The following is a 25,050-nucleotide window of genomic DNA, read 5'->3' on the forward strand; positions in this document are numbered from 1 at the left end:
ATCAGATGCCTACTGAGCTGTAAAAGTCATCGCCAAGGAGCACAGACTATAAGAGGGAACAATCGACAGAAACACAATCCTTACCGCACTCAACCATCCACACAAATACACAAAAACGCACTCGGGAAGTAATTATGATTGTTTTGTTTTTTTCCCTTTTACGATTTATCATAACGATTTGATGCACTTTAATCTCCTGACAACGTATCAACGGCATCATGGCAGAAGTGGAGGTAGAAGCGGCGGCATCTGATCTAGCCTTCACCGCATATAAACGCACACATATAACTTATTTCTTATTTTGTGCATCTGTGTGCGTGTGATCATTTGAAGAATAGTCCCTGAGCAGCTGCATTGCTGTAGGTCAGGCCCTAAACACCTCCCCTCTGTTCTCCCCTCCCCTCCTCATTAAACAATGTCTTCAATGCTGGAGATAATGAGCACAGGTCAATTAAGAGAGGAGATAACAAGGCAAAGTGTGATGGAGGCTGCTTAACATTAATGAGACATAGCAAAGGTAGAGCGAGAGAGCCAATAGAGGAGGCGTGCTCCAGGAAAGAGAGGCATGAGGAGTAAATTCAATCATCTTTATTTCTATAGCACCAGATCAAACCAGAAGGTCATCTCCAGGCGCTTAACAGGTGCAGCAGGGAAAGGTAGAAGCCAACTTGTCCCACAAGAGCGAGCTCTTTGGCGATGGAGGCAAGGGAAAACTTCCCTTTAACAGGCAGAAACCTTGAACAGAACCTAAGGCTCATAGTGGGCGGCCGTCTGTCTCTCAAACTTTCAGACTGAGGTACTTTGGCGGAGGTCTGCGCTCTGCGAGCCGAACTGGCAGGGTGCTCTCCAATGACCCATCCGGTTTCTGACAGTGCTGGCAAATCAAAAGCAATCATATCGATTGATTTAACAAAAAAAGACAATCAGTCTTTACTTTATAGCTTTAAGGTCTTTAAGGAATTCTGAGTCGTCTATTTCAGTTGAGAAATCCAGCATGAAACTCCGAGACGAGGAGCCCAAAGTTCATCAGAACTATTGTTGAAAAGGCCAGGAGGAAGAAGAGAAACGCTTGGGCCAAGAAATGCGTGAAATGGACCGGAGAAAGTCTCTGAACGTTGTCTCCGTTAGACACGGAAAGGAAGAACAGATTTCACCTGCACGTCTTTCCAAGCGTGAAGGACGTGCAGATGAGAAGTTATGGTGTTGAAACATGAAGGCAAACTTACCCATCACTCCCAGACCATTCCTCAGCAACGGGTCACAAGACACACCCATAAGTGCTATTCAAATATCAAATATTCCATTTTGTCTCTCTCTTCTTTACATACTGCAAATCTTCACTAGAGGACGTTCATGTCTGCAGCGACGTCGCCTGTCCATTCCCTGCTTTCCCGAAATGTTCAGCCGGGTTTTGATGTAATTAGACGACGCGCAAAATCTCAGGAAAAACATCCTGTAGTTAACGACCCCAGGAGCCCCTAGAGGTCAAACCCTGATGTTTCGGCTGCATCGAGGAAATCTGAACAGTTAGAGGAATTAGAAAGGCTTAAATCTGCATAGTAATTATTTCAGGGATTCGTGATGCGAAAGCGAAACAATTCAGTATCCCAAGAATGTATATTTGAAATTGATATATACCATCTCAATTTATATTTTACAAGAGAATCCAATCTGCAGTGAAAAGAGAAACGTAGTGGAATATCTTTTAAACAATTGATCATAAAAACTACACTTCAAATTAGTTTCCGAGATCAAAGGAAACAGAACGATTAAAAGATAAAAGAGAGTGAATGATTGAACCAGAATCCGTTGCCTTTGGCCTGTTCGCTCCGTGCAACATTGGCGTTTCGGTTTACATCCACACCTGTGCAGGTTTGAAATACAAGCAGTGACTAACAGAGTCCGACTATGGTGCTATAAAAACAGACGCATTCACCCGAACGCCAGCAGAGTTTAAAGGTGGATACACAAGAGAGGATTCAACAGTTCTGCTCCTCGGGGAGATGGAGATGAAAGACGCTTTTTCTCATGAGCTCTTGTTAAATACGTGAAAACGTTGCTTTTGTTGGTGCGTGCTCAAGGCATCTTCTAAATTCAACATCAAAAGCCTTTGTGATGTTTTTGTAGCGTATACCTGTAACGTTCGTCTTATCTGATGGCTTCGCTGGACGCCTCTGTGGTTTAACACGCTAATCAAAGAGACATGGCGGCCAATAATGGCACCTTGATTACGCAAGGTGCCATTATTGACCAACTGCATGTTGTCCTGTTTTTATTTTTTATTATTTACTGCCACAGTCAGCTGACAATAAAATAAGTATTAATTATTCATTTCCATCGACATTAATCACCTTTTTCTTCTCACTACTACCCTTATCGCTTGCTTTCTTTAGCCCCACAATGATATACAAAAAAATAAAGGTGAAAGTAACAGTCTAGCCCAGGTGACTTTGGGTCGGCACCGGGGTTCATGAGACTCCAGTTCATGGCAGCGCCACGCGGGAAGGCAAACGTCCATTCTTAATCACATTCACGCCTGCAGGCAATTTAGAGCCACGAGTTCAATGCTATTCATGTTTAATTGGCGGTGGGAGGAAGCGGGAGAACAAAGGTCCGAACCCAGGACCGAACCTAGCTCTTCCAACTGCTAGCCCCCCCCCATGCTAACATATTAATGCTAAACACAATGTGTGTTTACTCTAATTATTGCCGTCGTTAGATTCATTTTCTTTTTTGTCTTCTGTGTAATTTTAATAAAGCAGCCGTTCCCATGGGGTTTGAACTCTAGATTTAGTTTTCTTGTCTAATGTGTGTGTGTGTGTGTGTGTGCGTGTGCATGCTAATTTGAAATCTCAGCAGAAAGAAACAACAGAGGGGTAAAACGAAGGTAGAGGCTGCCTTTAGGCTGTTTTACAGTGTTCAACGGCCAATGAGCTCCCGCTGTGTCATCCTGCATGTGTGGATAGTTTTCAGCGCCATGCAGGGTCCAACATTTTTTTGAAATCTTAGCTGTTTTTATTTAAATGCGTGACAGGAAATGGAAACAGGGATTGAGGAAATCACGCCGACCGCCGTCCCCCTGCACACACAGCCGCCAAACCGCAAACCCGATACATCGAAGCTCAACTTCACCAAATGTTCACCCTAATTGTCCTTAAACTATCCGACACCTTAAGTTAGGAGACAAAGGACAGTGTGACCATCATGCGCCTGGTCGGATAGCTCTGGGCTGACCGTGCAGAAACGATGAGGACGTTTTAAAATTATTTTTTCTTTTTTGGAAAAAAATAAGAAGTATTTTTCAGTCCCACGAGTAAAGTGTTAAAACTTTATTTATTTTTTAGTCATCTGAAGCGCCAATAATTAAAGACGCTTGTCAAAAAGTCAAACGTCTCATGTGAGGTTTGTGATTCAGGTGAATCCTGAAGGCCCGGGAGACAGCAGAGTGATTATTCCAATCACACTCTGACTAATCAACGACAGAAGGTCTCACACACACACACACACACACACACACACACACACACACACGTCCACTGCCTCCTCGCTCACCCGTATAAACGCGCTGGCGTTTGCCATGACCTGTGAATGTTCTTGGATCGATGCATTGGGTCGCGACCCCATCAGATGAACCATATGGAACATCAATAGACTCATCAATCACAGAAATGGCAGAGTGTGTTTGTTTGTTTGTTTGCCACAACACACTTGACTGTAACCGGATGCTTAAATACACTTTCTGCGCTATAATATGGATAAAACTTATCTTTCAATACTTTTTTTTGTTAAACTACCCTCCAGCGTTTCTAACCAGGAGACACATTTTGGGCCGGCTGAAGCTTTAATGACATCATTAAAGGTCCGACGGGCCTTTAATGATGTCATTATGTTTCCAGGAAGCTGAGAGAAAGCACACAATTCTTTGTTTTACATCAACGGCTAAATGTCCTCGAACGGGATCCACGTCGGATGCAGGCGACATCGTATACGTGCGCCGCGGTCGTGCACGGGCGTGCACGGGCAGAAAGGCAATTTGTCGTTTCTCATGACAAACATGTGTCTGTTTATTTCTATTTATCCTCCTCCTCTCAATGGCGCTGATATCTGCCGCTCCTCAGCGATATCTCCTCCAAAACAAACACGCACCTGCATGCGCTCGCTGATTAGTCATTTCCCTTTGAGCCACTTTGCCGAGCTGCGATGCACGTTGCCATGGAAACAAAGTACCCTCCAAATGAAGAGCTGTCATATCGCTCCCCGCGGGACAAATTGATTGCACATTTGCCTATGTGTGTATTTTCCGTCCTGATTATGAGCACAGGTGGAACAAAAAAAGAGAGAAGCCCCCCCCCCCCCCCCTGTCTTTTTGCCCCTTCCAGCGCCACCTGTCAAAGCACTCGACTTTACCGATGACACCACACGACGGATCGGTCAAGCTGTCGCCATCGAGTGCAGACAAACAACGAAAGCAACAGATTCAGGTCAACCAGACAGGGCGACTCGGTCTTTTAAGGAGACGTCAGTCAAACAGGAAGAGGTGGGGGCGGGGGGGCGGGGTTCAGCTCTGTTAAAACAGGGCCTCGGAGTCACATTACTAAATAGTAGTCCCGGAAGTGAGCGCAGGAGTCCTTAACGTCTCCCTGCATCGTTACCTCTAGTGGTTTGAAAACTCGTGCCGAGTGAAGCGTTTCTTTCTGCCACGGCTGAAAACACAACGCCGCCGTTACAAACGTGACAATCGGCTGCTCAGCCGTCCTGCAGAGAAGGTCAGCGGATGTTTTAGCTTCCATCAATCAAAGACCTGCAAAGTCTAAGAGGAGCGTAGCAGAGATTCCCACGACCCTCCTCGCCAAGGCCAACGGCGGCTTTACGCGGCGCTTTGGTGCAGTGATTTTCAACCTTTTTTGAGTTGCGGCACATTTTTTTTAATACATATAGTTAATGATATGTATTATACACAATATAATAAATAATAAATAAATAATATAACTCCAGATTTAACGCAAGTCCCACACAAATTCTGTGAATTTTGCATGTTTATTCATTATTTACTTTATTTACTTTATCATCGATTACTTAAAAGTTGACTCCATATGCATTCTTTTCCAGCTTTTCACAAAGACTAAGCTAAAGCTAACGCCTTTAGCAAGCTGAGACCTACGAGGTTAAAGTACTAACACCCCCCCCCCACACACACACACACACACACAAACACACACACAGACGATCGCTGACAGCGCCGAGAGTCTACAGCCTGGAGGTGAACGCTGAATGATCATTAAACCCTCGTATTGGAAACACTTGTCAAAGTTACTCCCCGGCTCGTCGAGGGCGGCGGCGGCGGCGTCTGAGCGAGCTGCCGGGTGAAAGCAGACAGGAAGCGCTACAGCAAACAAAACCCTGCATCAGATAAGAGAAATTATTTTTGATTGCTCCGTCGAGACGAATCAATCGTTTATAAAGTTGTCACATTGCTGGAGGTGCTTTTCCTGTCGTGGAGGAAACCTGGGAAAAGAACGACCTCACCTTTCTATCCGAGTTGTCATCCTCCGTTTCATTTAACTCCGACTCCCCCCTCATCCGTCACTCACCCTATCTCCACCTTGCTCCTTCCTAATACCCCCCCCCCCCCCCCCCCGCCCGCCCCGATCCCTTAACTCCTTAAGGATCATTATCATTCTCTGCTCCCTCTTGCTGCTTCATTTATTCACTCCCTTCAATCTGTTTCTTCCTGGCCTGTATCTCATTCCCACATCCACCATAGCTCATTCAACAACCCCCCTTTCCCCCGCTTTGTTCACCTCCGTCATCGGATCGCCGCTGCATCGCCGTCATTCGTCTAAAACGCCGTTAGAGACTATCTAATCAATTTATATCACTTGGTGGGTGATTTCATTTTCTTTACAATTCGTGCCCCTCCATCTTTGTCATGTGAACTATGAGATTCACTTCATAATTCATGCCCCTCCTTTGTCTTCCCGTCTCTGTCGTCTCACCGCTTCATTTTCGGGACTTCCTTTGCTTTTCACTTGTCCTCCCGAATGATCTTTTCTCCTCCGTTTTTCTTCCCTAAATGACTGAAGTGCTCCGATCCAATTGCTCATTCGCTCGCCGAATGTTCTGCCCAGTTTCGCCTCGTGTGGTCGACGGCTCTCGGAAACTCTTTTTCTCAATAACTTGACAATTTCAGTTCTCTCGTGTCCTGAATGACTCCAAAACCTCATTTTTTTTAGTGAACAATTATTTTCATTGGAACCGTAAATGACTTTGATACCTGCCTTGAGAGGCAGATTTAAGGTGTCACAGTTGAACGAGGTAAATGTTTGCACTGTTTTTGTGGGACCTTGCTTCGCCAACGCCATCATTCATAAGGTTTGCAAGAGTAATCTGCCACCGCCGCCAGTGGGTGGGCTCCAGTGGCGTGTGCCCATTGAATAAAACCTGATGCATTCACATCGTTCTGTGATTGTCATCAAACTCTGCTGATAGAAGACAACAACAAAATACTATCAGCAACTTCTACCCTTCAAAGATCTACACATGCATGCCTATAATTCAATTTCTTGAAATATAATCATATTTTATATATATATTAAAACATTTTGCAGCCAGGCTTCTCAACCCTGAGGTCATTTCTGGGGAAAGAGTGACAGAAGATGGAGAAAGAGTGTGAAATAAAGTCTAGAGGAGAGGGGATGTCAGGAAGACATCGAGAGTTTGACCTGAAGGCATACTGAATAATGGATGGATGAATTGGAGGGAAGGGAAGGGTGGAGAGAGGAGGTGGGGGGCATCACCACCTCTCTCTCTCCCGTCTCTTTCTTTACGTCTTATTTCTTCTACATCTATTTCTTAACAGATCTTTCGTCTGTTGGCTTCATTTAGAACTTTTACTCTGATTGAGTGTCTTGATTTTCATCAATGCAAATCAGGAAGAGCACAGTCAAACGGCGCAGCTGGTAAAAGACGCGCATCATCCCGTTGATGAGGAACGTGGGGCTCAGATCGGGTCTACCAAAGACACGCATTACAAAAACACACACGACGTACATAAACACTCTCCAGTACACGCATCAAGAAACCTGCTAAAGTTTAATGTGCAATGCTAGTCAACAGGAGAACAACGGCGTGAAGGGGGGGAGGTAAGGCGTCCCGGGCGGCGGCGGCGGCGACGTGCAGGTGACGATAGTCAGAGAAAGTCGATGGGAGGTCTGGCCAGGAATAAAAATCGTGTTTTCGCAAGTTGGGTTGGGAGGAAGCTTCTCTCCGTCTTTCTATATTTCTAGTTTTATAATGCACAATGCATACGGAATCAGCTCACAGCAGTAAATGATGGGATCCTTCAATATTCAATATGCCCACAAGCTAAAGTACATCTCCTCCTTCTCTCTCTCCCTCCACATTGAATAGATCATCTTTCTTCCTACTTCTCTGTCTTCCTGTGGTCAGACTACACGGAAGCCGTTTCCTTCTTCTTCTTTCATGTCATGGCTTTGAATTTAAACAGGTGTAGCATTATGTGCAGCTGCATGTGTGACGACCTCAACGCTACACGCTGGGGTGTTTAATATTCTGATCCGACGCTGGATTTGTGCGATCAGTCGTCACTCAGTCACGAAACCCTCCCCCTGTCCTATAATTCCACCACAGGCTCTCCAAGACAAAGTTAATCATCTCCAGCTAGCTCTCCTATTATTAACACCCAGATAACTTTATAATGCTAAACGTGACGGCGACGGGAGATTGGAAATCTTTTGTCTTCTGGCTGCTACGCCGCGTGACGGCACGGACGGTGCAAAGACATGTTCATCATCGGCATAGGAAGTAACTCTGACCTGTGTGCTGCATTAGCTAAAGTCAACGGTTGGGGAGCCGGCGCTCCAAAGGTTCTTATGTCTTGTCAGAATTGGCTCGATGACACATTTAAAGTGCAGAAAGTTAAAGAATTTTAAGCGTTTGTGTGCAGTTGAGTCCGAGTGACAAATTCTGATACTCCAAATATCGAGAAGGCAGGCAAGTAAAAAGGCCCAGGCAGAAGAGAAGAAACGAGAACTAGAAATAGACAATGGATGTGGCGCTCCGGGCTGCATTAGAGAGCACAGCAGGGGTCCGTCAGGAGGAGCCGCTTTTTTCCAAAGAAAATTCGTCTCTGAGATAATCTACCTGACTCGGCGTGAAAGCTTTGCATTGAAAATCACGTCAGTTCAGCCCAAACATATCCGCGCCTTTTGTGAACCTGACATCCGGCTCGTCCCGATCTATTCTGACGGGATTTAAATCCAGCTCGTCTGCTCTTTCAAAATAAAGCTCGAAGGAATCAAACACCAAGCGTCCCTTTTTCAGTATGGTATTACTTTTATTAATTATTATCATCATCGTCATCGACATTATTCTTCAAGTTTAGCTGCGTAACAAAACTTTTTCTTGGCTGTCAAAATATGTATTTGAAATATTGTGGTGTTTTCTTTTTTTTTTTTGGCAGGAAATAAAAACCTAAAAACAATAACGTACAGAAAGGTAGCAGAATAAAATACAACATGAGAAAACAAACAAACTAAAAACATGTTTCTATAGAAGCCATTCAACTGAATAGAGACAAGAATCTACTAAAATATATTGGTTAAATGTACATAGTTGAGTGTGTACATGCATGCATGTGTGTGTGTGTGTGCGTGTTTGTGTGTGTCACCATTAACAAACTGGCCTTTTGCTTCCTTGACGCCCAAATTTAACACTATACATCCCATTGTGTACACTAAATCTGTACCATTGTCGACGTGTGTGTGTGTGTGTGTGTGTGTGTGTGTGTGTGTGTTGTCTCTCCCTTGGCAATAAGAACATAACAAATGGAGTGCAAGCAACAGCATAAATTTCCATAACACATTCCAACAAAGTTACAAAAACAATTTAAACACTTGTTAAGACTCCCTAATGTAAACAGCTGATGTGAATGCCATCAAATAAAACAAAATAACAATAAAAACAACACTTTTTCATAGAAGTTAAGGTTATGTGTGTTCTGCGGGATATAATTCCGTACAAAGAAATGCCTATCTTGAACGACAGCTGAAACTCTCGTACGTTAGCGACCCGAAGTCGCTGGAGGAAGACGGTTCTACAGGTAGAGGAAGGTGTCTGGACAGGAGAGGGTTCTGCTGGGCGAGTACAATGCAAACTTTTTATTTTTGTTTTTGCATTGAGTTAAGATGTTATTCTCATTTTGGCTTCAGAATTTATTTCAAGCTCATGAGAAATCCTCGCGGTTCGCCGAAGAAAGAAATAAAAGAAATCTTTACTTTTAGGCGAAATTTAATTTGACCCCTTGAAAATGTCGCACATCTCACTAGTCGCCTCCCCTTTGGAACAATAACATGTCAATCATCATGTTCATCTTGGATACTCATAAGTTGGGAATATGGAATTCGAATTTTCCAATTCTACCTGACCTGACTGGAAAATTATAAAACTTCACCTTCCTGAAGCGGATAAACATTCCTCTTTAGAAAAAAGCTGTACAAGCTATCAGGCACTAGGTGGAATATTTTTCATTCATGTCACTGGAGTAGCATAAAAAAATATCTATTTTCCCATTCTCTCTTCTTCCTCATCTTTTCTTTAAAGGATTCCCTCTGTGATTTTTTTTTTTCTGTTCTAAGGCAGCAAGACCGGAAAAGCGATGCGCTCCGCAACTCATTTTGCAACTTATAAGAAATATGATGGTTCCCTTGAAAACCGAATAAAAATTGTTCCTCTTAAAAAAAAATTGAGGCTTTAAATCCCTTAAATTCATACGTTTCTTGCCAAAACCGTCTAACCTGAACCTGTGAAAGAAAAAAAGAAAAAAATATATATATATTTAAAAAACATATACTAAGAGCAATTTGACCGGTTAACACAAAATAAAACCGTGAAAATCATCTAACATGCCAAAACCATCCGACCATTTAACACGTAGAAATGATGCGTCACGGAAACAAATGGGTTGGTGTGCAACGAGCGTGACCCCTGAGGACTGGAACACAGAGCCTTCATTTAACGGACACGCCTTTTCATCCTCGACAACCACGCACACACACACACACACACACACACAGACACACACCTCGGCTGTTCTCAACGAACAGACAGAACTCACGCATTTCTTTAAAGTACCGTTTCTTGCAAAATAAAAGAGGAGAAAGAAGCGCCGTTCGTCTTTACAGAATAACACGTTAACGTGTAGCAACTTGCACGTCTTCTTACTAGAACAGCATCGTAGTTATTATTTATTATTACCATTGTTATTATTAATATAAACGTTAAGCAGGTAAATGGATCGGGCGGGCGCGGCCAGGCACGTCGTTAGCATCATGGCACAGAGGAAGGTAGAAAACAACGTCGACCCGAATGGACAGAGAGAACACTCCGGATCGGAATTACTCCGGTTCTACCAGTTCAAGCCGGCTTTAAGCAGTTCAGAACCTGCAGTCCGTCCGGGCCCACCCGGTCCACCATTTGTGGGCCGTTTTTCGCAGCAGATTGAAACAAGCTCATCTTTTTAGTACCAAGGTAAAACCAGCACTTTCAAAGAATCGGTGAGACGCTTTTGGGTTTCGACACATTTGCGCATCGGTGGAACGACGGACCAGTTCTGTTTAGATCCATTTAATAGTTCTGCCGTGTGGCGGCTGTGCAAGAGCTGAGCGTCACAAACTGGCGGTAGATGACAGCCGCCTGGCTTCCAGTCCTCGCGCTCAGACAGCACGCCGAGCGGCGGTTTATTCAAGGTGGTTCCGAGTCCCTGTGCCTGTCACTCGACGCCGGATCCGGGCTTCGGCTCCGAACTGTCCCCGCAGCCGTTCAGCAGGATCCTACAGTACCTTTGACAGCTTCCAGCAGGCGAGTGCGTTCCATTTAGTGCCCGGGTTAGGCCCACGTGAGAGGAGCTAGCCTCCGAAAAAAAGCAAGCAGCTTATTCATCCAATGAAACGTGTTCTTCCAGGTCCGTCTGAGCAGGAGGCGTCGGATTAACGACTGTCCGTGTTCTCGTTTAGGATTTGAGATTCGGCAACGGTCGCGGCGTCCGAGGTTTCTGCGACGCCGTCGCTAGCGTCCGACGCTAGCTCCCCTCCCGTCTGAACCTCGCCGCTTACTTCCGTCTCAACTCCGGTTTCATCGTCTGTGGCCTCGCTGGCCGGAATGTCGAGACAAACGCCGCTGATTTCATCTGTGACCTCGCCGTCGTCTCTGCCCTCCGGCGTCGCGTCACGCCGCTCTGACGTCACGCCGACGTCCGGAATCACGCCGTCCTGCGCGTGAGCCCCGCTTTGCGACGTCTTGTCCGTGGACCTGTGTAAACCCCTCTGTATGTGTGTCGTAAAATCATAGCGATCCACGCACACTTGGAGACAGAAACCGCATTGGTACGGCCCCTGGTCGCCATGGCAACTCATGTGCAGGGCGTACATAACCTCGTCCAGGAAGTAGATCCCACAGTGGACGCAACGGTTCGTCAGATCATCCTGTGTGGCCGCCTCCACCGTGGCGCAAGTCAACGGGACACTCGTCTTTTCTTCCTTTCGTGTCTCCTCCCTCTCGTCCCCTCCTTCATCCATCTTCTCCTCGTCCTCGTTCCCTACTGTCCTGGTCCCCTGCAGCCTCTCGGCGAACGGCGACTCCTGCCTCCTCTCGCCGCCGTTCGCCGACACGAGTAGATGTGCGCCACTCGTATCCCTCTGTCTTATGGCGAGATCCAAAGGGGCTTCGTTTTCCAGCGACGGCGAGGAAGAGCTGTGGGAATGAAGCGGAGGAGGCGGGTAGTGAGGAGGCGCTGGGGGAGGGGGCAGAGGGGAGTAGGGGGAGGAGCAGTAAGGCAGCGTGTAGCTTTGCTGATGATGCACTGGCGTCACCGTCGCAGCGAGATAATGGGCTTGTAAGGAATTACTTCCTGGGCCGCCGAGATGATTGACGCCGCCAGGAACACCTGAAGCAGCGGCCATCTTGTATTTGGTCCAGAATCTGAGCCAATCCGATTCTGGCGTCAAGTCAGGCGAGAGGGTTAACGGTAGGGGCAAGGAGAAGAGCGGGTACTGGTACTTCTCGATGGGCGACCCGGGCGGCGAATAGCTCGACGGTTTGGACGGACGCATGTACTTCTCAATCGGACTTCCTCGCTCAGACCCGCCTCCTCCTTTACTCCCCTCCACCTTCGATATCATCCCTCCGTCAGCCACGCCGCCGTTTCCCTCGGCGACCAATGACGAGGGGGGATGCGACGGCAGGAGCAGAGGAGGCATGCGTCGGTGGATCTCCAGCGTCTGATTGGCGAGGAACGCCTGCGTGGATCGGGGCGAGCGCGAGCGAGGGGAAGGCTGCTGGTTTTTGACCGACGCTGACGTTCTGTCGGATTCCTCGCCGTTCATCCGCTCCTCGCTGGTGATTCGTTGCTGCTTGGGGGCGGGGGTTTCCGACGACAGCGAATCGGGGTTGAGGCGCTTTCGGGTTCGCCGTCGGATTATTTGTTCGCCGTTGTTCTGCTTTATGATGTTTAGAGGCCTCGGTGTCTAAAAGGAGGAGGAGAAAAGCAAAGCGTTAATAAACGAACAGCCGATGGTTCAACCAACCCGCCGATGGTTCAACCAACCAGCCGATGGTTCAACCGACCCGCCGATGGTTCAACCAACCCGCCGACGGTTCAACCAACCGCTGCCCCTCCTTGAAACCCCTCACCACAAGGGGGAGCACTTACATCTGATGTAGACTGTGTGCTCGTTTGGAGACTCAACATTCCTGGTGCGTTAAACACCAGGAACTTAGTGTAAATGACCCCATTATCACGTCTCCATGACGACCAGATCTCCAAATCTCAGTAATTCAAGTGGACAAACTGATTTTGTTCCTGAAACCGGCCTTGAGTTCGAAGCAGCAGTGGAATAACTTGGAATAAAATGGGAGACAAAACGCAGAATAAAGGCTGAACATGAATGATTTTAATATTGCTCTCCCCGTCGCTCTGCTTCCACCGGACGCTGGAGGCGCTGGGATGAGATCGACTTCCTGCTGCACGTGAAGCTTCATGCTGCGCCTGCAAATGAAACTCGAGCTAACCGTTTAGGCCGCTCTCCTGGAAACGCAGGGCGATGTGTGTATGTATTCATCCCAGGAATATGCCAGGCCATATTAAAAACATCAGCAGCACCGTTGCTGACTCGGCTGTCAGTCGTCCGTCTCTGCGCTGGACGGGACAACTCGAAGACGTTTTCGCGTCCCGTCCGGGAGGCTTCTTCGGTTCTGAGCCGGATATTGAGCCTCGTGGAACTGAAGGAACTTAAGAGTCTCCAATAATCTAAAATAACCGATGTGGTTTGGCTCGATAGAACGGCTACAGATGGAATGAATCCGTCTTCTTATTCTGGGATGTCCCCTCTGCATTCTCTCCTAATCCCGCCATCGCTAATTCTTGCCCTCTTCATTTTATATATCCTCCTTATGTTCTCCTCCTTCGATGTCTTCCTCCCTTCCATTGGCCCCCTCTCTTTATTCATAATGCCCCCCCCCCCCCCACACACACACACACACTCTGGTGTTTTACTAGCTGCTTCCTCTCTAATAATGTGTGCACAGCATATAAAACTTTTATTATGGGTATAAAATACGGTTGTTGTGAAGACTGTCAGGAGCGGGGGGGGGGCTCTCGAACATGACCGGGGCGGCAGATGAGATAAACAGGTTGAACCAAGGACATCTCCAGGGGCAGGATGGAGCGACCGGCTTTCGTTTGTCATCCAGTAAAAGGTCTTTAAAACGTCACTGGATAATTGTGGCACGGCGTTCCGGGTGATGAAGCCGTCATCCCGGCGGCAAGAGATGGAATTTATTAGACCTATATTATACAATTTACTCCCCGACCTTAAGATATATATAAAAATATTCCATATGCACGTATAGCGATGTAAAACCTTGAGTTAAGATGTGAACATTTAACATAAAACATATCTGAGGTGAGAAAGCTGGAGATTCTGAATCCGACCGACGACCGGCTGGGTCTGGATCTCATGTGTAATTCATGTGGTCTAATTAAATTTGGGATTTCCATAGACTGTCCCGAGGCTTAGTTGGTACATTTGATTCGTTCAATCACATTTCTGACTCCACAGAGTCGCAGCGACGGCTGAAACGTTCGAGAGAATCAGCTCTGCTTGATCCGCAATATTCCACGCTCAGCGGGATTCTCAAAACGCATACAGGAAGTTTAAGTACGCAGAATTTAATCTGCGTCGTGCGCTAAATGCGCTGAAAAACGATGAACGATATTTAGTGGTCGAGCTGCCCTTTTATGGGCGTGTGAACACTGGATATGAGTTTAGCCATGCAATTTAGCGTTTGCGTAATCATCCAGCTGAGCCTCCGCTTGTGCTTTTTTTACATTTAAATTGGGTTTGAAATCTAAAGCTCCCTTGCCCCCCCCCACCCCCCCCTAAAGGTGCAGAAAATGAACTCACCGAATGTAGTTTTTGGTATAAACCGCACGCGTTGCAGACGTAGCCGCCGTTAGCGTTCTTTCTCCACAGCGAGGTCTTGGTGGTCAGACAGTTGGCGCAGAAAACGCCGCTGCCTCTTCGTCGCTGTGGGCGGAGAAAGACGGGGAGTAATTACACAAAGTAAAGAATAAAGGGAACAAGGAAAGATAAAAACGTCGTCGTAACAAAACGCAGACAAAAAAACGATGTGGAAACAGATGAGTTGTGTTTTTCACCCGGTTGTGTTTACCTGACCTGCAGGTGTTACTTCACAGCTGACTGTGTGTGTGTGTGTGTGTGTGTGTGTGTGTAAATGTGTGCGCTCTCACACACATGTACACACAGCTGATGGAGGTGAAGTGGACAGAAAACCTGCATGTGAAGGAAAGGCGGGTGGGGAGGTAAAAAGGCCAGTCGTGGACGGGGGGGGGGGGGGAGGGGGCTGTCCTCCATCACGGTAATGAGCCAATCACAAGGTTTCTCCATCCCATTAAACCGCAGGCTCCGTTCCACACCCCTTACGACCCGAGAGGACAGCGTGCCTCGTTTTTCTCCGTGTCCATCTAACCGCCCCCCCTCTCCTGCCCCCTCGGCCTTCTCGTCTTCGGTTCTGGGTGCGTTTGTATTCAAACAGTCGATGATGGTGTCGACGCAGCATATTAGCTGCACAGAAGGCTCCGACTTAGCGAGATCCACAGAACACATTCTTTGTGCCCCCCCCCCATTTCTCTCTCTCTTATCCCAATCTGTTTCTCCGGCTCCTTCCATCATGGACTTTATGTCCGTTGGGACCTTCTCCTTTCAGCGCTGGCTCCTTGTTTTATGTTCACGACAGTGCTGAGAGTTTAACGTTTTCTTTTTTCTGGGGGGGGGGGGGGGGGGGGGGCTCGGAGCTGCCAGTGCTAGAAGTTGAGAACATTTAAACTTTTCACAAAGGGTGTACGTCAACCGGGGCTTTCTCTAGTCTCACGGCTTCAGATGGAGCGCTTCCTCCGAGCATCTGTTCCGTTCTGCCAGGTAAAAAAAGAAACGCCCAGAAGCCCAGCGGGTGGCGCCAATCTTTTTATTGTTACGACAGAGGGTGTTGCACAACAGCCGTCATAGAAACGTTAACCACACTGCATAGGCACCGCTAATTGTTCATTAGCGATGGCTTTTTGTTAGCAAGCGCAGCCAGACCCACGACACGATGAGGAGGCGTTCCTCTGGCAAGACAACGCAAAAGGTCCCAGAGGGATCTCGATAAAGTTTTCAGGACATTTTGGGAACGTTACCAGGAACAGATGATTTCTGATCAAGAAGAGATTTTGGATCACTTTAAATGGATCTTCACAATTTGTTCCTCAATATCTCGGTTATGATTATTGACCGATGTTTATTGAATATGGTGTGTCTTTAAAAGCCACGGATCTAGAATCGTGTTGCGTATGATGAAGGCCTTCATGCTACACGTGTTCCGATCCGTGTTCTGATCCGTGTTCTGATCCGTCTGTCTGACATCAGCAGAACCAGCAGAAATGAAGCACTCTCGGTGCCAGGCTCGGTGTGTCTGCGTGTCTCAGGCTCGGTGTGTATGCGTGTCTCAGGCTCGGTGTGTCTGCGTGTCTCAGGCTCGGTGTGTATGCGTGTCTCAGGCTCGGTGTGTCTGCGTGTCTCAGGCTCGGTGTGTATGCGTGTCTCAGGCTCGGTGTGTCTGCGTTTCTCTGCCTGTGCTGCACACGCCATACGGTCGCCACATGGAGAGAGACTGAGCCAGGTGATTGACTGATGCATGCTTCCTGTGTGTGTGTGTGTGTGTGTGTGTGTGCGTGTGTGTGTGTGTGCGTGTGTGTGTGTGTGTGTGCGCGTGTGTCTACCATCGCATCGCACTGCATCTGTCATCAGAATTCAGTTTCCCTCTGAGCACCCAAATCACTCACATATGGTTCCGCAGCTGCCCCTCGGAGCAACATCCCAAGTGTGTGTGTATGTGTGTGTGTGTGTGTGTGTGTGTCCATATGAGAGGCTCAGATGTCAATTACTCTGTGCTGAATAGCCCCCATAAACTTCTGAATAGTACGCACACACACACACATCAATGCGTGTGCGTTAGAACTTGTGTGTATCTGATTGATTAATGATACTTGCCCCGCCCCCTTTCACCTCAGCCTGCAGGTAATTACAGCTCGGGGTCTTAATGACATCTATTTATCTGCGGCCTGTGATACCGTTCAGCGTGCACCTTCAACAACGCCCCTCTGACACACACACACACACACACACACACATTAATTAGTCAGGAACTTAAAGTCGTCCTCCTAATCAGGCCGAATCCACCCGACAAGCAACGATTTAAGATGACGTTGAGACACGTGTTTGAGTGGGATGTCTATTTGTGGAACCGATAGCGCGCCACCATCTGAAACCGAACCGATGTGAAACGTACCTGCGCTCGTTTCTTTTAGCGCCCATACAGGCAACGTGAATATATATATAACAAACAAAGAGGTGGGTTAAAATCTAGCAGACAACTATTTGTTTTTTTTTGCAAATGTCAGTTTCACGGGACTCATGAAAAAAAAAAAACACCCGGGGAAGAAATTAAGGCTAAAATGTATTCCGTGGCAGAGTGCACATAGAACAACATTTATTGGTTTAATAATGTCCACGATCAGCGTGGCGTTCGGCCTCCCTGACGGACGGCTCGGAACAGAACGCCTTCGGAGATTTAATGCAAAAACGCACAAAAGAGGCTCCGCGGCCTGACCTGGCTCGAGTGGGGAAACGAGCAGCACGTTCCATTACATGTATGCCTCCCTCTTGTGTTGTTGAGCAACTCCAACACTCCAATTGTAATTTTGTTCCCAGACTTTTATGGCTCTGCAACATTAAAACGGAACACGGATGATTTCCATCCTTCGAATTGAACCGGGAGCTACGAGCGGTTCCGTTGTCATGAGCGCACTCCATGAAATGCACTTATAAATGATGACTTCATTCCTGAGGATCTGATCTGTGGAACCGCAGAGCGGTGGAACCCTTTGAGTCCGCTCTGAGACTCTCCTGAAGCCGGAGATGGACAGACATTAGACAGACGTTAGACGGACGCTAGACAAACTGTTTACACGGCGTAGCTTTTACATCTTAAATAAGAGCCGGTTGAAATAGATAAGCATCAAGTGGTTCGCGTTTAGCAGCAGAGATGCAGCCCTCAGAAGTACGGAATCTGCGACCAGCATCTTCAGCTCGACTCCGAGTAACGCGAGGCGAAGGACAAGACACGTTGTGACACGTGACACACGAGGCGCTGAAGTAACGCGACAAAAAAGAGCGAAAGGAAGACAGGAAGCCGTGGAGAACGAGAGAGACGGTGAAGAAGTGCTTGGAGGCGTCCCGCCGTCAAAACGCATTCAGAAAGACGGCTTTCCAGACTACGTCTTTCAGATTGAGATTACACTTAATTCACTTAGAGGGTTAGTAAGGGCACGTACGTACACACACACACACACACTCTCTCGCTCTCTCTCTCTCTCGCTGATACATGCACTAAATCAGCAATTATTTAATCAAGATGGAGGAATTAACTAAATTCCATTCTGCCAAGTCCAATATCCTACACACTGATCAGTCGCTTTCTCAGTCCGTCTAACACACACGCACACACACACACACACACACACACACACACAGACAGACACAAAAGCATCTGGGACCAATCTCAGAGAAATCAACCATAGGTGCTGTGTGTGTGTGTGTGTGTGTGTGTGTGGTTTGCTCTCAGACTACTGTGTGTATTTAAATTGCGTCTTCTACTAGAATAACTGGATTAGACTTTAGTGAACTAAAGTTAAATTAAACCTGAATGAATTCTGCCACTTTATGTATTTTTATTAAACCAAAAGAAAGAAATGAAACATTTTAACTGATAAAAGTAGCGAATTGTGCATCAAGCTACTCCGCTGTAATAAAAAAACGAAACAACTTGTAAGACATGAAAGCGTCTCGTCGGGAGAGCGGCTTTCATTTCTGCCATGAGGATGATTGGGTGTAGCCGTCGGCGTCTCCGTGACGATACAAGCGGACGGAGGTGATTACCGCCTGTTACTGATTGGTGCTGACGGCTGTGATAACAATGACGGTGGTAATTCGTCTTGTGCATCAACACCTTGGATTGGTGGCTGTCGCCTGTTTCACCTCTCAGGCTTTTGGGGTGTTTAGTCGTAAGCCATTTTGATAAGATGGCTCCGGAGGCGAGTGGCACGCCGAGGGACGACGAGTGGAAGGTGAAGAGTTGTTGTTTTAGCGATTATCTTAAAGAGCAAATCAATCAGCAGCGTTTTGGATGCGTTCGCGCCTTCAGCCTTGTGACCTTTAGTGTCGCCGCTTTAGCTAGCACGCTGGCGTTCTGGAAGCGTGCTAGCACAGCGGAGCAGCGGTTTCATCCAACGCTCGGAGGGTTGCGACGTTTTTGAAGGAAATAAAGTTATAAAGGTAAAAACCAACAACCTGATGACGGGATAGAAGCACTCATCACTTCATTTTAGGATTGAGGATTTATCCATCCGTCCATCAGACACGGTGCAAACAGAAACCCGGAACCTTCTTGCTGTGAGGTGACAGCGCTACCCACTACACCACCACGCCGCCCCCGAGATTGAGGTTTAAACTCAATGCCATTCACTTACTTCAATTCAATCAAACTAATGCTTCCAATAATATTTCCTTCATTGGAAAACATTTTTTTTGTGTCTGGAGATCAGTGACGGAATTCACAATGGCCGCCAATGGGCCGTGTGTGTGTGTCTGTGTGTGTGTGTGTCTTCATGGGAAGGCCCTGTAGGTTGACAGAGGCAGAGAGAGAGAGAGGTCCCTATTATAATATGTATCCTTAATACCTGCAGCCTCATCCACTGGTATTAAGTGGCTTATTAACGGTCTAAGACTCTTTATTATTGCTTATCTGAGAATCGTTCAGTGGGCTGATTCCCACATTAGACGGACCCACATGACCCACTCAAGTCCTGGACCCGAAGCCAGCTCACTATTATTTACAGCCGCCTTGTGTTTGGTGAAAACCAAAGTGAAATCTAAAACGATTTCCCCCCCCTGAACTCCCCTGGAGGTGCGTTTGGAGTGACGTGGACGGGACAGCGTTCCCACTCAATCAGAAAACCTCTGAACGCAGCAAACCAAACGTGAAAGCTGATAAAATAAAAGAGCGCAGGTCTTTATCTAACAGCGTCTGTTCTCTTCTAGGTGTGGGAGTTCTGAGGCTGTGTATTTAAAAGCTACGTTTGTGATGAATAATTAAGCTTCTGCATTACTGTAATTCCAAGATTATGACTGTGAAGTTTATGTGAATCCATATATTTAATTACCAGTTTAAAAGTGGGTGGATAATGGCCTGAAGATGTACGATGCAGCGGGGCTTCCTATTAGCGAAGCAGCTCTATAGAATACAGAGCGATAGAAATGGAAATGGAAATAAGGTGTTTTATTTCTTCTTCTTTTTTTCTGTTCATGCAGAGTAATCTCTAATTATCATAAAATAAATCCTCCTGCTGATTCACCTTTAAAACAGTTTCAGCGAAAAAAAACGTCAACCTGCTTCCTCAATTTGATAAAACAAACAAACGAAAACAAATGACATTCATTATTAGAACAACAACTAATAAACTCGTCAATAATTAAGTATCCAATGGCACGGACGCAACCGGGGGTGGGAGCACTTAATTGGCTGATTTGCATAAACAATAACACGAAAATCACCAAAGTGACTAATTTTTAGTTTTTAAGTAAGAAAAGGAAACAAATAAAAGAAATCAAAAATGACAAAACACATGGAAAAAACAACGCTCTCTCATTTCCGGCAAATTATTCCCGAGACGAAGAGAGAAAAAAACAGACAGGAAATGATGCAAACATAAAATGCATGATTCCAGCCGTCCTGCATAAAGAACGGCACACATTAGAGCGCTACGCCGCTAATTGACCACACACACACACCCACACACACACACACACACACACACACATGCTAAATTACTTCATATTCCCAATTAGCCCAAGAGGGGAAGAGTGAAAGGGGCAGGAAGAGGCTAGTTATTCCAAGAGGAGGATTAGCCAAGGCTGTTCTCACATTATGTCCACCTTTTAATATTAAGGTGAATGATGAGAAAAATCTGAACAAAAAATAATTTTAAAAATCCACTAAATTTAAGAGAAAAAAAATACATTAGTATGTAATTGATCTGAAAGCAATATTTATTGCAGTAGCTTTCCAAGAAATATTCAAAGCACCCAGACATCTAAGTCAGAGCACATATCATTTAAAAAAATAAAATAAAAAATATAACAGCACATAGATAATAGTAGCACTGAATGCCCCAAAGCCCAATGAGCAACTTCAAAGTGCCACATCAAATTGGGGCCGAATGAACGAATGATAAAGCGAGCCAGCTCATGAAAGCCGGCTCATCAGAATGCAGAGGCCACATTGGACCAAATGAATAATACTTCCAGTGTGACGAGGACAGGGACAAGCATCTGCTGAAACGGAAACGGCAAAGAATTCAGGATTGAAAGGCAAAAGACGAACGCAGTAATCACGTTTCCTTTGAGCCAATATGTTGACTTTAAAATCTATCAATGGCAAAAAAAGAAAAAGAAAAACCTTCACTTTGTGACCTCCGTCCTTCATATTCACTCGTCGGCAGAAGCCATCCGACCGCCGCTGATGAAGAGTTCCTAGCGTGAATGAAATACGGTGACCTTTAGCCAGCACCGCCGTGGAACCGCCGCCGCCGCCGCGGAGCGCTACGCAAGCCGCGATGCAACGACATCAGCAGCCCCTTCACAAAAAACGCAGAACGCTGCTGACTGTACGCCGACGCCGCCCCGGGGTCAGCGGCGCCGAAATCAGTTTGCTGGTTAGGTGTGTGTGTGGAAACGTGTGTGTACTAAGTGCGGTAGCGACATTTGTATGCGCAGGCGGTCCGGATTGGTGGGAGGCGGCCACAACTAAAAGGTGTTACGGAATAATCCGTGGATTGTTTTTCCAATGAATTATGAGAGACCAAATACAGACGCCAGCATCCCCAAAAAAAGGTATTCATGAAAATGACAACGTGTCGATGTGCAGGAAGTATAACGTCTATGCGTTAGCGTGCTAGCTGCGTTAAATTCAATCGTCGCCGACCTTTCCTGGGCGTCTCCGTGCTTCTACTGCGAGGAGAATCCGTTTCTACCTCCGTAAACCCGACTGTTAGCAGAAATCCAGGTCTTTGGCTCCTTTCTGTGCCCTTGTTCTGTGTCACAACTGAGGCTCAAACAATGCTAAGTGGTTTGACCAGCCGGGGACCCGTTTGGCATTTTCCACCTTGACAGGCCCCCGGGGTGGAGTGAGAGGCGAACACATCAATCTCCGAATTACTCAGACCTCGTCTCCGGCCCTTCCTTTCACTCCATCTTTCATAAAGTCCTCTTGCTGTGCTGTGGCCACACACACAGGCGTGCACACACACACACACACACACACACACACACACACATTTGGGGTGTTGATGGCCATGCTTTAGCTGTCAAGAGGAACCGAAAAGATCAGCTCCCCTCCAAGGAGTGTGTGTGTGTGTGTGTGTGTGTGTGTGTGTGTAATCGATGTCTCATCTTTGTTCCATTTACTCCAGACAGCACCATGTATGATAACCCTCATGTTATCGGGGGGGGGGGGTTCTTAGGGAATATCACCTGACGTCCTATTTGTTGAGTTTCACCCCCCTCCCCCCCCCTCCACCCATCGCGATACTAGCGAAACAAAAAGGTGTCGGTCGGGCCTCCAAAAGTAGTTCACACTTTCTCTGAGACCTTAATTGGACTTTAAAATAAATGTGGCTCCTGTCAGTGAGATTTCTCAGCAGGTTTGCGAAGTGCCCCCCCCCCCGAAGCTACATGCTAAAGCTACAGCCAAGGCCAGAGCTGGAATACAAGCAAATCTACTTTTAAAAAATATATTCAGGCAACATGCGGTTCAAATTCTCCTGGTAAATTAGATGATGTGTAGAAATTCCTAAAATCTGATTACGCCACCGCGGGGATCTGAAAATGCATTATAGTCACTTCTGACTTGATTTGAGAGCAAGCTTTCTTCTCCATTTTTAAAAGCGCGTTGTGTTTCTACATCCAGGGCAGGAATCGGAGACGCTCCTCAACGCGAGAGGTTTAGTCACGCTCCAGAAAGAAACGCTACGACTGATCTCAAATGGCCGCAAAAACGGCCGGGCGGTCGGGGAGCGAATAGCGTCGATGCTACGGTCGGCGCAACACGGATGGGATTGTGCCGTTGGCGTGCTGGAGGCGGGGCGGTCTGTCGGAAAAAGTCGCCAGGCTGGGGGGGGGGGATGCTCATCATTCCAATATCCTGCAACACCAGTTGTTGTGTAGCTGCAGGAGCGGCAGATTCTCCAAATGTTAAGGAAAGTGAAAAATCGAATCACTCTGAAATTCCATGTTTCCTTCTTTGGGAAATCGCCCCACTCATCCCACCTTCTTTTCCTCAAAATCCATCGAGAGGTTCTGGTGTAATTCCGCTAACAACGGGATAAACCCCATCTGCCCACTTAACCTCCCCGGTGGGGGTAAACACTCCTGTGACAAACAGCCATGGGAGAAAAGTACAAAGTCGACTTTTTCATTTTGGGTGAGAAATGGAATCGGGTCGCTCAAGGACGAGGAATCAGATTCTCTCTCTCTCGCTCTCCACGTCTCTGCCACCCCTGCAGAAAGCAATCTGTTTGAGAATGAAACGGAAAGATAGTGGGAGAAAGAAACAGGGGAGAGCGAACAAATTACTGCTAGTGAATAGCTTGATATTACACCCCCCCGCCCTCTCTCTCTCACTCACTCACTCTCTCTCTCACACACACACACACACACACACACACACACACACACACACCCACACACACACACACACAGCCATATAATGAGACACTCACTAAGACATCTTGGCTGGCAAATACCGAGACCTTCAGTCATGGTTTGCGCCTCCTCGTCACTGAGGGGATGGAGGGATGGAGGATGGATGGATGGAGGTCGAGTGGCATCAGAGGAGAGGCGATGGACGACAACAACACACACATGCGACACACACACCCTACGTGTTTCTGTCTGTCTCTATGGTGCACACAGTCTTTGCAATGATGGGATATGATTTTAGTGCATTTGTGCAAAGGAGCGATGGCTTGTTGCTCCCTCTAGTGGTCAAAACATGGTTTGGAGACGCGTTTCCACACACGAGGAGCCTCCTCCTGCGCCTCCTTCACAGCTTTAGCACATTACACAAGGTGGCGGAGGTCGTTTTCTTGAAATGTGTGACAGTAGAAAACAGTCGCGGCGCCCGCCCTCCCTGCTTTTCTCTGCCCGTGAACGTCCACGCGTCACAACGCAGCCGACTTCCCCGCCTGCAAGGTGATACACCTAATCGAGATGATTCCAAAGCTGCCTGAAATCCGCCAACACAGATGAGCAAACACACGAAGAGTTGGACATCCGGGACGCGGACGGAGACAAAATCCTGTCAGTACATCAAGGAACAAAACGCATTGCAGAAAATTCACTCATACAGCGAGTGGCTGTGTTGGCTCTACGTCAACCTGGATAATCAAGTGTTAGGAAGAAGACAGGAAGCAACGCGCACACACACACACACACACAGTGAGCAACAATGTTATGACAATAACTCTGAGTTTTACAACCCACTGTAGCTGCACATCTGGAAAACATCAGGACACACACACAAGATGATGTCAAGGAAGACAGATTGTCCAAAGGAGGAAGGCTGTATTCCATATTCTTGGTGTTATGGAGTGCCCCCCCCCCCCCCCCCCCCAGCACGGTCTCCTCTCTAATGCTATACAACAGAGACTCCGAACACAAATCTCCCTGTTGAAGGAGGAGGAGAGGCGGCACGTTTCTACCGAGCAGGAGAGAGAGAGAGAGAGAGAGAGGACGAGGGAGAGACGGAGATCGACTCTTGAGCACCCGTTGAAGTGGATTTATGAGGTTGGAATCCGTGCTGGAACACATGTAGAGCCTCCTTGTCTTCTGTACAAGGAGGCTTTGTAACAAACAAAAACAGATTCACACGCACACACACGTACACGCACACACACACACGCACCTCCTCTGGGAGCCATATTTCTATATTACGATCTGAAAAAACTTTCCTAGAAAAGCATCCAAATGAAAATAATCTTAATAAGGAAGATCAACGAAGACCAAAGCGGCGTTCTGGAAAACGCAGCAGCGACAGCCGACCGCGTTCTTTTAGGGTTTCTTAATCATCTTCAGGACCACGAAAGTTTCGAGTCGAGCCGCAAAGCTGAATCTCCGGGTCCATCTTTTTTCTCCGCCCGTCTGAATGTGTCGGAGTTTCAATGTAACGAAAGGCTAACCCCTATAAATAGCCCCGCGTAGCGACGGCGTAGATGCAAAGAAGAACAAGCAGCTTGGAAAGATGCTCCAGGAAAATACGCTCGCCGAAATTTGAAGGAAAACTGTTGCCATGGAAACAAAA

General features: G+C 47.0%; 1 protein-coding gene across 1 annotated transcript in view; it reads right to left on the reverse strand.

Moving 5' to 3' along the window:
* Positions 1-11,006: 11,006 nt before the first annotated feature.
* trps1 (trichorhinophalangeal syndrome I) overlaps positions 11,007-25,050 on the reverse strand; it is a 33,596-nt gene continuing 19,552 nt past the window's right edge. Inside the window, exons 8-9 of the mRNA XM_068747535.1 lie at positions 14,481-14,603; positions 11,007-12,542 (exon numbers count right to left, since the gene is read on the reverse strand). Of these exons, the coding sequence (XP_068603636.1) occupies positions 11,007-12,542; positions 14,481-14,603 (1,659 nt within the window). The remainder of the gene's footprint in view (positions 12,543-14,480; positions 14,604-25,050) is intronic.

The sequence above is a fragment of the Brachionichthys hirsutus genome, chromosome 13 (assembly GCF_040956055.1).
Source record: "Brachionichthys hirsutus isolate HB-005 chromosome 13, CSIRO-AGI_Bhir_v1, whole genome shotgun sequence".
Taxonomy (NCBI): Eukaryota; Metazoa; Chordata; class Actinopteri; order Lophiiformes; family Brachionichthyidae; genus Brachionichthys; species Brachionichthys hirsutus.